This window comes from Neodiprion lecontei, chromosome 1 (genome assembly GCF_021901455.1).
Source record: "Neodiprion lecontei isolate iyNeoLeco1 chromosome 1, iyNeoLeco1.1, whole genome shotgun sequence".
Taxonomy (NCBI): domain Eukaryota; kingdom Metazoa; phylum Arthropoda; class Insecta; order Hymenoptera; family Diprionidae; genus Neodiprion; species Neodiprion lecontei.
The window spans coordinates 38,162,093-38,173,140 of record NC_060260.1 but is presented as its reverse complement, the minus strand read 5'-3'; the positions used below and the strand labels follow the sequence as shown (position 1 = coordinate 38,173,140).

At 43.4% G+C, this 11,048-nt stretch overlaps 2 protein-coding genes across 5 annotated transcripts; both read left to right on the top strand.

Moving 5' to 3' along the window:
• The first annotated feature begins 348 nt into the window (after window positions 1-348).
• On the top strand, window positions 349-3,537 carry LOC107227683 (putative uncharacterized protein DDB_G0286901). The gene is made up of 2 exons (XM_015668899.2): window positions 349-493; window positions 614-3,537. The coding sequence occupies exons 1-2, from the start codon at window positions 461-463 to the stop codon at window positions 3,485-3,487; spliced, it is 2,907 nt and encodes a 968-aa protein (XP_015524385.1). The 5' UTR covers window positions 349-460; the 3' UTR covers window positions 3,488-3,537.
• A 589-nt stretch (window positions 3,538-4,126) lies between these two features.
• On the top strand, window positions 4,127-10,519 carry LOC124294742 (glucose dehydrogenase [FAD, quinone]-like). 4 transcript variants are annotated; one of them, XM_046741610.1, is made up of 8 exons: window positions 4,127-4,386; window positions 6,320-6,482; window positions 7,356-7,565; window positions 7,700-7,828; window positions 7,903-8,459; window positions 8,560-9,022; window positions 9,127-9,497; window positions 9,635-10,519. In XM_046741610.1, the coding sequence occupies exons 2-8, from the start codon at window positions 6,320-6,322 to the stop codon at window positions 9,728-9,730; spliced, it is 1,989 nt and encodes a 662-aa protein (XP_046597566.1). In that variant the 5' UTR covers window positions 4,127-4,386; the 3' UTR covers window positions 9,731-10,519. The 4 variants fall into 4 exon arrangements, with proteins under 4 accessions (XP_046597566.1, XP_046597583.1, XP_046597572.1 ...); XM_046741616.1 differs by lacking the exon at window positions 4,127-4,386 and adding an exon at window positions 5,064-5,109; XM_046741627.1 differs by lacking the exon at window positions 6,320-6,482.
• Window positions 10,520-11,048: the final 529 nt, after the last annotated feature.

The window sequence follows — 11,048 nt, the reverse complement described above, 5'->3', positions numbered from 1 at the left end:
CTGACCAACAAGAAGACCTCTGTCATTTCCGTTACAACAATTGTCGCAACAGATAAATCCATCAGAATTACAATTTTGGATATAATAATTTACGTGACGGAACACCGTGCCGGTATTATCAACTCGTGAAGTGTGAAAGTGGAGTATAAACTGTTGTATAAACGTCACGAATCTTTTCCTTAAAACAGCTGAAAGCTTGCAGTAGTGCATAACGATGATGTCAATTCAGTTGGAAAACGTTATCAGATTAATTTACAACCGGTAGTGAATTATCTGTCGTATACGGTGCAGATTGTCAAATGCGATACAAATATTTACCCGTGATTTGTTGTTCGAGTGGTAAAACGGGGTCATAATCAATGAGAGTATAAAAATCCAGCGATACTGATGTTATATATACAACAACTCGAATCGCGGAAGTCAAATACGGAGAAACGACGCTTCACTGTCGACTGGCGCCATGAAGACCTTAATCTGTGTCGCTGCCTTCTTGGTAAGTTATAGTTGGTCCCTTCGGAAATTCTTGATGACGATCAAGCCGCGGATATAGCAGCTTCGAAAAAGCACAGAAGCTTGTCAAAATTTTGAACCATCTCGCACGTTGATTCCTTAGGTAATTTGCGAAGCTGGTCATCCGAATCTGAGCTTTCTGCGAGCTTTGGTACGAGGCGAGGATGGCGTTTCAAGAACCGACTTCCCGGCGTACGAAGACAAGTGCACGAAGATCCGAGAATGCATAAGTTGTTCCGAAGCGAAGGTGTGTTTGCCGAATGGCGAGCCGATTGGGACGGTGAATTGCTCCGTCTGGAGCCCTTCGACGCCATTCTGCGACCCGGAGAACGGTCTTTGCACCTCTGAGGAGCCCTCGAGCTGCGCGGAGAAACAGAGACCGTTCCCATGTCCGCCCCAGGATGGCACCTATCCGGACCCGGAGGACTGCGGGCGGTTCCACTACTGCGTTGGTGGCAAGGATACGACGATAGTCTGTCCGAAGAAGAACGTCTATGACCACAGTCAAGGGACCTGCAAGCTTCGCCGACGGCTGTCTGACTGCGTGGAATTCAACTGCGTCCACAGAGAGGGCGAGGACATTTTGTATCCCGAGGATGATCGCATCTGGGCGACTTGCGCCGCTGGCAAAGCTTACATCATGGGTCGATGCAAGGAGTATGAACGGTACGACATCGCCCTCAGGAAATGCTCCAGGATCTGCAGGGCTGTTGAGAACCAGCCGATCGAGGGCGAGTGCGGTAGCTACATCAGATGTGCTGAGGTTGGAATTGGGCAGTTGGAACCCGTAAGGTTCCCTTGTCCACCTGGCCAAGGCTTCGATACTGGTAAGAAAGTGTGTAGCCCGAGCGTTTCTTGCTCCGCTTCATCCGGTAGCGAGGAAAGTAATGCTGGTAATGAGGACGGCGAAAAGGATGAGGATGACGAGGTCGATGCTGAGGCTGGTGGTTCGCGGTTACTGTCTTTCCGCATCAACAGTTCTGGCAATTCGAACAGTAATAACAACGTTTCGAACGGAGATGACAGCACGAACGGTAATTTAATCAATGGTAACGGTAACGGGAATAATACGAATTCCGGAAACGTTGGATCAGCCGGTCGGTCTGTTATTGCTTCTCGTATCATCAACAACTCGGGGAGTAATAACACGGACAACAGTATTGAAAATGGTGACGATAGAGTCGGCGGAAATCTCGTGAATGGTAACAACAACGGAAATTCAGTAAACTCGGAAAATGTAGGATCCGGAAACCAGAATAGGATAGCATCTCGAATCATCAACAACTCGGGGAGCAACAATGTTAAGAACAATGTCGAGAACGGTGACGATAAAGTGGCAGGAAACCTCGTGAACGGTAACAACAACGGAAATAAGGAAAGTTCGGGAAACGTCGGAACTGGAAATCAGAATAGAATGGCATCTCGAATTATTAACAACTCGGGGAGCAACAATGTGAAGAACAATGTCGAGAACGGTGACGATAAAGTGGCAGGAAACCTCGTGAACGGTAACAACAACGGAAATAAGGAAAGTTCGGGAAACGTCGGAACTGGAAATCAGAATAGAATGGCATCTCGAATTATTAACAACTCGGGGAGCAACAATGTTAAGAACAATGTTGAGAACGGCGACGATAAAGTGATAGGAAACGTCGTCAATGGTAATAACAATGGGAACAGTGAGGACTCCGGAAACGTTGGATCCGGAAATCAGCACAAGGCTGAACCTCGAATCATCAAAAACTCGGGAAGCAACAACTGGCACAATCAGGTTGAGAATGGGAATGGTAGGGTGACCGGAAATCTCGCGAATGGAAATAACAATGGGAATAACAACAACTCGGGGAATGTTGGTACCGAAAATCGTGACCGCCGATCGGTACTGGTCCGTATTAATAATTCCGGTAACGAGAACAGCGTCAACAACATTGTCAACGGAAACGACGAAAGCAACGGTAACCTCATAAATGGTAACGACAACTCGGGGAATAGTAACGACGGAAATATCAGTTCTAGTAACCAAAATGGTCCGTCTTCTCGGATCAATAATTCGGGGAATACCAACGCGAACAACAGCATTGCGAATGGCAACGATAGTTCTAACGGTAATCTGGTGAACGGAAACGGCAACTCGGGAAATCATAATAATGGGAACGTCGAGACTGGAAACCATGGAAAATTGGTTTCGAGGATAATAAATAACTCGGGAGACAGGAACAGCAAAAATGATATCACAAACGGCGACGATGTCGTCGTGGGCAACCTCATCAACGGCAACAACAATGGGAACAGTCATTATTCGGGGAATACTGGATCCGGTAATCAGCATGAACCCGCCGCTCGCATCAATAATTCCGGAAACGACAACGCGAACAACAGTGTTGCCAACGGGAATGACAGCAACAACGGAAATCTCGTTAACGGAAACGGGAACTCGGAGAACGGAAATTCCGGAAACATTGGGTCTGGAAACCAGAGAAGATTTGCTTCGAGGATAATAAATAACGCGGGGGACAACAACAAGGACAACAAGGTAGCGAACGGCAACGACAGCGTGGGCGGAAACCTCGTCAACGGAAACAACAACGGGAACAGTCATAATTCCGGGAATACTGGATCTGGCAATCAGCACAGAATGATTTCTCGCATCAATAATTCCGGGAACAATAATGCGGACAATAACGTTGCGAACGGTGACGACAGCTCCAATGGAAACCTGGTTAATGGAAACAACAACTCCGCTAATACAAACACCGGAAATATTGGCTCCGAGAACCATCATCACGAGACCACAGAATTCAACGATGATCAAGACCAAGGATCAATTACCGAAGAGCAAGCTTCCGGTATGTTAGAATCGATCCACAAACTGGCGGAATGGTTGAGAGATAAGATCTCTGACCGGAACCCACCGGAAAGCGATTCTTCAAACTTGTTACCAACGGAGGAGATTGTGGATGAAGATTCGGAGTCTTAGGATCAAAGAAGACGGGAGTCATTCCTTAACTCAGGCTTCAATCGCTTCACGACACACAAGAATTATGATTTCATAAAACGAGGCGCATGATGTATTATTTCTTTTAATATTAAGATCGTAGATGTAGATTCAGAATAAAATCATCCTCCTGAGCGCAATGTAGAAACCAAGAGAAAATAAAAAAAAATTGTTTACAATGAGACAATAAAAAAACAATAGAGATGCTTATCCTGTGACGTAATTATTGTTGTATAGTAGAAGTAATGCTGAATCGATCCTACCGGTTGGCAAATTACTCACTACGAATAATACTAGCTGTAAAGATAACTAAACTTTTACTCACCGTACGTTGGCAACGCTGCCGGTGTGCAGCGATCAATGGATCAGGTCAAACTTCAGAAGTTACCATCTGCCAGTCATCTACCGGTTAAATATGAGCTGCGCACCGCACGCTTACTCGTAGTTGCACGTCGCATTACTGGCGTGTGGAATACTGTGAAACTGATCGATCGCACCCGTTGAAACGTGGAGCCTAGGTAGCGCCATCTGACTGATTCGGAATTTGTAAACAACATTCGGTTAACAAGTGCTATAGCAGATCGTCGAACTCACAGTGCGATATACCGACTAGAATCGTTATGATCGTCATCGTGGCTTTTTGGTTTTTTTGTTTGTGTTGGTTTCTTTACTGGATACGTGCGATGTGCACACCGAGATCCGATTGTTGTATCACAGTATTCAGGTATCCGGAAATTCATGGAATCTGTAATTCTCGAGCGGCATTTAAATTCTTCGACTTCCTTCATCTTGACAATAACGACCATACGACTTTTGCCATCACGGAAATAATATACAGCGTGCATAGAAAGCATTGCTGTGATTAAAACGGATAATAAAAGGTAAGCGACTCAGAGGAAAAGTTAATTAAGGTATGGGTTTCGTCGAGAATTCCAATAGCTATGGAGAAATTTTTTTTAAACTATTCCTTTTGTTTGGTCGAAGCTTCTTCAATTCGAAGTTGCTTCGGATTTTCGTATTTGCTTCAATGATATAGGATGGGAGTCCTACGTCTATTATGAATTTTAGAAATGAGAACTCACAATGATTGAGCTGTCGAATCGTAATTATCATTTATGACTCATATGGGAAAAGCCTGAGGCATAAAAACCCATGACGTTATAGCGATCTTATTTCACATATATTATCGTTGCGTGTAAATCCTATCATTATGTGATATCAAGTAGGCCTAATGTAAACGTACGTCGCCCGCTTGACTCACATCATCGCAACCTCGCGTATATGATACGTTGTTTTTCGCATTATTATCGTGTATCTGTACCGGAGGGATCTTGAGCCGTTGCCGTTCTCTCGATCTCTATGACACGAACTGTTTTCGTCAACCTCGTTAGGTTGGATGTTTATCGACCTTAGGCCTTACCGTGAGCGTGTTTTCCGAAGCGCGTCGTTCCGACGACTGATTTCAAATTCGCACACGCGCCTGCTCACTCGTCCGCGAGAAATCAGGCATCAGTGCTGCCACGAGCCGAGATCGCGGCGATCTCGAGAAACTACGATGGTGCGATATCCAAACGACCTTCAGTGCACCGAACACCTTCATTTCGGTATGTTTTCTAGTCGAAATGTACAGCTAAAATAATTGATAAATATGCGTGTCATTTTCGTTACCGTTTCTAATTATATAGTCTATTCAAGATTAATTTTTTTCTCTGGCAAAACGTATCCATGTTTCTACAATAGTCTGAAATGTCATGGTCAAAATAGTTAAGAGCAAAGTTGGGAAAAGCCGCGTCGATTGAGACCAAAATCATTGAAATCCGATAATTCGTTCTCCAAATATCGTTAGACAGAAATATCAGTTAATACTCCGTGAGGTTGGGTATAACAATTTGAAACATTGAGGTTTTCACCCCTCGTTTAAATGGTTTTTCGCTATTTTCTCCTTTATTTTCGAAAATACGAGAATAAACACGTGATACTTCTTTACGCATTTTTTATCCCCGACACCTTTTGTTGGATATATTTTTTGATAAAGTGATTAAGTTCCGAATGAAGCGACTTAAGTGCTTCCGGATTCATATCTAAAAAGCACTACCTTTCATGCTTATTAACTGGTCCTATTACGTTTTCTGTCTCTTGAATAAGCTTCATCATTGGTTCTGTAGATACGAACTGCTATACTCCATTCCCGTAACTCAAATTCACACTGTCAAGGTTATTGTGCGATTCCAAGACTCGATAAATGCGACAAATATTAGCACCTCTGGTGTACTTGAGACATTTCAGAACACGCTGTCAAATTTAGAAAATTATAAATTTGTTCAAGTGTGCATCACCGGATAAAATATTCGAACTTGATACATCTGCCTCGTACATGAAACATCATGAAATATCGACAGGTGGCAGTTTCCACCTTGTCAAACTTAAAAAAAAATGCTTACAGGTGATTTCGCCCGTGGCCACGACTTTTGCTGCACTATAAAAAGTATCTAATTCTCTGTCTCAAATCAATCCTTCTGCCGCGAAACCCGCAATGCGCACTAAATATTCTATGACTTCGCGCAGTTTGCATACCTCTTCGGACTCTTCAGGGTTCCATATTTTAGTCTTTAACATCATAAGAGGATAGTCAATGTCTCCATAATTTACCGTACCTGATAATAAAAAGAGAATCTTTCAGGATATACTTATATCATACCCAACTCATATTGTATAAACATCAAAGCTTCCAATCGCTCAGCCATATCGTGAAAATGTAATATCAGTGACCATTATACAACTTAAAATTAATAATCCTCACCTGAAAATACAAAGATGTTGGACATGTCAAATACGCCAAACATATGCGAAAGTCAAGGGAGCACATCGTGCTGCCGTATAACTACGAGTCACATCGAAACAGCATATTCATTTCTGGACGGAACCAGAACGAACGGCACACCAAACCGTCTCCATAGATTTTTGATTGCAGTTCTACGTAAGTATGAAATCACCTTTCACATTGTATTACATCCAAAGACGTTTCTATGGGAGTTGAATATAATTATTGTGGACCCTGTGTCATGGGTTATTATTATTATTATTATTATTATTACAACACATGCATGTGTGCCGAACTTCAACAAGCAATAAAACTAGGCTTTCATAGACGAACAGACCTGTTTAACATCGTACGTTCTCATCAACCTCGTAACCAAACTGTAGAAATTACAGTTCAAATTGAGAATGGCGGCGGTGTTCGAAATGAATCTGATACTGACCGCGATACTGGTATTTGCTGCCGAACTTAGAGTCCTGAACTAGTGGAATTACATCAAGATTCGTGACAACGAATTACTGCCAAGTTACCTTAAAGCCGAGAGCTAGCCGAGAATCATTTTCCTAGTCCAACTATTTCCCTATCTTACCGTGTACAAGCTTGGTTTTATATCTCAAGATCGCGAGAATATTTTGGAATGAGAATTATATGGCTGGTGTTCTTGGCCCATATGACTTCAGTCTTAAAGCCTGATTGAAATGAGTCAAGTCGTCCGTATTTGTTGACTGTCAAAAATGATGAAAAAGACATTTTTTCTCTTCTTCTTCTTCTTCACGCCGGAGCACCTTGGGACACGATTGCGATTGAATGCGGTTTAAGTTTGAAGCACAGGTATTTGGCATCAAACTCTAGCCCCCTATCGATTTTTGCAGGAATCGGAATTCATATTCGGCCGGTATATCATCATCCCTTCAAAAAGCACCTCTGTTGCAAAAGTCTTTTGCCAAGTACATGAAAAATTTTGTCATTAGTTACCGTATGTGGTAGTAAGGCTAACAGGAAGAAATTTTAAACTCGACTTATCTGTTACAGAAATGGAGTACAACTACATCTCGCCGGAAACCTGCAATGCGGGCCTTCTGGGGCCGAGTCTGGTCAATTTGTATAATGTCACCTCGTACTATTTCTTTCTGTCGATTCTAGAGACATTTGTGAGAAGAAAACAAGAAATCGCTCAAACCTGCGAACGCATCACACCTATCCATACCCCGGATGCCGAGTATGACTTCATCGTAGTGGGAGGTGAATTGATTTATAAAATAAACAGTTTTCACTTACAGAAAGGATTTCAATACGCATCGATGCTACGAGAGTTGAATAAAGTAGGAAGAACACCAGTGCAATAGCAACATGACCTATGCTTCTATCGTTCACAGGCGGAGCAGCCGGATCTGTCATCGCTGCAAGACTGAGTGAGAATCCGTTCTGGAAAGTTCTGCTTATTGAGGCAGGCCCGGACGAACCAGTAGGTCTATCCATCCCTGGTCTTGGTTCTGTTATATCTCGTAGGTGTACCAACAAATCCAGAAATCCTGTTTCGCTGAGAAGTTCAAAAAATCTGTGAATCTTATTTTGATAGGATCCTCTATCGAGTGGGGATACCAGTCGATAAACGAGAACTACGCCTGTCTCAGTTCGAATGGTAGCTGTCCGATCCCTGCAGCCAAAGCTCTCGGTGGAGGCATGGCGGAGAATGCAATGATATATCTACGCGGCGGCCCGTTCATATTCGATCAATGGGCTGCAATGGGTAACGAGGGATGGTCGTGGGAAGACGTCCTACCGTTTTTTAAAAAGTCCGAAAATAACGGTGATATCGATAGTGTTGGTCGAGAGTATCACGGCACGGATGGACCGCTTTTTGTCGAAAGATTTCCGTCCAAGCCACTCCTTGCAAATGTAATACTCGAGGCAGCCGAAGAAGCGGGTTTCGGCGTCAGCAATGACCTCAACGGAAATGATAATATTGGTTTCGCAATAGTTCAAACAACGAGCCACCACGGTGCGAGACGCAGCAGCGCCGCAGCGTTTCTACGGCCAATCAGACATCGCACTAATCTCCACATCACTCTGAACTCCACTTGCACGAGGGTCATAATCGAGAATGGACAAGCAGTTGGAGTTGAATATTACAAAGTGAGCTGGGAAATTGAAATTAATGAATTTATCCACATTTGATTTGTTTATTCCAAACGTCAACAATGGCAAGTGGCTGATCTCGATAAATTTTCCTTAGGTTGGCAAATTCTACACGGTACGCGCATCCAAGGAAGTCATCGTTTCCGCAGGTGCGGTTGGGTCTCCCCATCTTCTACTGCTTTCTGGAGTTGGGCCGGAAGAAGATTTGAAATACAAGGGAATCGACGTGGTCGAAGATTTACCTGGCGTCGGCTGCAATTTCCATGATCATATGATGTACCAGGTTGCGTTCACCGTTGATGAGCCTGACGTCTACGACAGCAAGTGGGCTGCTCTTGCTGAGTACATCGGCTTTCAGACTGGGCCCTTGTCTAACAGCGGACTCCCTCAAGTGGCTGGCGCCCTATCATCCGGGATTACTACACCCGACCTTCCGGACATTCATATAGTCATTGCAGGTTATTGTAACAGTTTCGAACTATGTGGAATGGGCGCACTTAGCAATGACGGTAAACGCGAAATCGTGTTTTCGGCAGGTTACGAGCATCCGAAATGCAGAGGTACTTATGACTCCCTGAACTCTTGCAACAAAATTCTACCACTCGTAATTGAGGAATGGAGAACTACAAGCCCGCAAACCAACTGTAGATATTTTCTGTTCCAGGAAAAATCAGTCTGGCTTCATCGGATCCTTTTGAGTATCCTTCGATCTGGGTCAACTATCTCTGTGACCCTAACGACGTTGCTGGGGTTGTGAGAGCCATCGAGTATTCACTGGAATTGGTCGATACACCGGCCATAAAGGCCTACAACATGACCTTGGCCGAAACACCTCTCGAGGCCTGCTCAAATTACACTTTTGCTAGCACGAAATACTGGGAGTGCGCAGTTCATCACAATGCTATTGGGGAATACCACATCTCAGGCTCCTGCAAAATGGGTCCGTCATCGGACCCACTTGCCGTTGTCGACCCTCGGCTCCGAGTCTACGGAATACAGGGACTACGCGTGGCGGACGCTTCTATTATGCCGCAGGTAAGTATCGAGATGACGTACTTTGATCCATTCGTTGATTTTGAAAAGAAGTGGATGCCTCACCTATGAGCACTGCCAATCATTCATAGAGACCGTTGACTGGCCGATGAGTGACCGTGGTATAACTTTACTTACAGGTGACTATCGCTAATACTGCAGCATCTTGCGTCATGATTGGAGAACGAGCTGCGCACATGATCAAGCAAGATTGGAATTATACGGATGCGATATAATATTTTTCATAATTCGTCACGATGAAACCTGTCCTCAGTAAAGACGCATTTAAAAAAATATAGATACCTACCCGTTCATGATAACTGGGTGTTGGAGGGGGAAAAACAACTACATTTGAAAGGACCAACCATCATCATATTCCACGTACCAATTTAATAAAGCGCACTTATGAGAACGTTCGTGCTGAAAATCGGCTGTCAAGTGCAGATTTTCCTAAACTCGGGAATATGTCAGAATGGCCGACGACCGTTGTGCCTGAATTCCAAGTCACGTCTTGGTTATTGACGCTAACAGCGCAATGAGACTAAAGTCATGTAGATATGTCCAATTCTATAACTAGTCGAACATTTCCGAAATGTATTAATTTCTGTCTCGGTATCGTACGATAACTGTAAAACCTGTATGCTCACACACAAAGATTGTTCTATTAAAAAAAAAATTTACTTTCACCTGTCAAAGAAAATGTTCCAGAGTACATTCATCGGCACTATATGCTTCATGCTCAGAATCAGATACATCAATGAGAATTTTAAATCTTGCTTACATATATCTTTTATTCTGCTGTTCAGAATTATTTAAAAAATCGTGTACACACATCTCAGGTACAATCGTTATAATATACCGTGATGCATCAAAATGCCTTGATTCTTGATCAAGGAGTCACAAAACCGAAGCGAACATATGTAATGTTCATTAATGGATTTTCAGTGGCTCACTTTTTTTTTCTACGGATCTATGGAAATTTCATGTGTCTCTGATCAGCGTATCGTTTGTATATCCTGTCACTCGCGTCGCTGGTCATTGGCACATAAAATTAGCTTTAAAAAGAAGCTTGTTCCAGTTTTAATTTCAAAAAAATAGTGAGCCACTGGGAACTCATTAATGAATATTAGTCATACGGCACGAAATACTTCAGAAGTATTTCAGAACCGTCGCTTTTGAGATATGTTATATATTGTGTTTCGCATCCGGTTGGCCGATAAATAATTTTTACCATCAAACGCCCTAATATTCAATCATTCCCTCTGTTTAAAAAATGATTCACTACGAATAATACTAGCTGTAAAGATAACGAAACTTTTTACTCACCGTACGTTGGCAACGCTGCCGGTGTGCAGCGATCGATGGATCAGGTCAAACTTCTGAAGTTACCCTCTGCCAGTCGTCTTCCGGTTAAATATGCGCTGCGCACCACACGCTTACTCGTAGATACACGTCGCATTACTGGCGTGTGGAATACTGTGAAACTGATCGATCGCACCCGTTGAAACGTCTAGCCTAGGTAGCGCCATCTGACTGATTCGGAATTTGTGAACA

Coding starts and splice junctions, on each gene's coding strand:
- LOC107227683 (XM_015668899.2), top strand. CDS start 461: ATGAAGACCTTAATCTGTGTCGCTGCCTTCTTG. Junction 494..613: donor TCTGTGTCGCTGCCTTCTTG/GTAAGTTATAGT, acceptor TTGATTCCTTAG/GTAATTTGCGAAGCTGGTCA.
- LOC124294742 (XM_046741610.1), top strand. CDS start 6,320: ATGTTGGACATGTCAAATACGCCAAACATATGCGAAAGTCAAGGGAGC. Junction 7,829..7,902: donor TCTTGGTTCTGTTATATCTC/GTAGGTGTACCA, acceptor TTATTTTGATAG/GATCCTCTATCGAGTGGGGA. Junction 8,460..8,559: donor TTGGAGTTGAATATTACAAA/GTGAGCTGGGAA, acceptor AATTTTCCTTAG/GTTGGCAAATTCTACACGGT.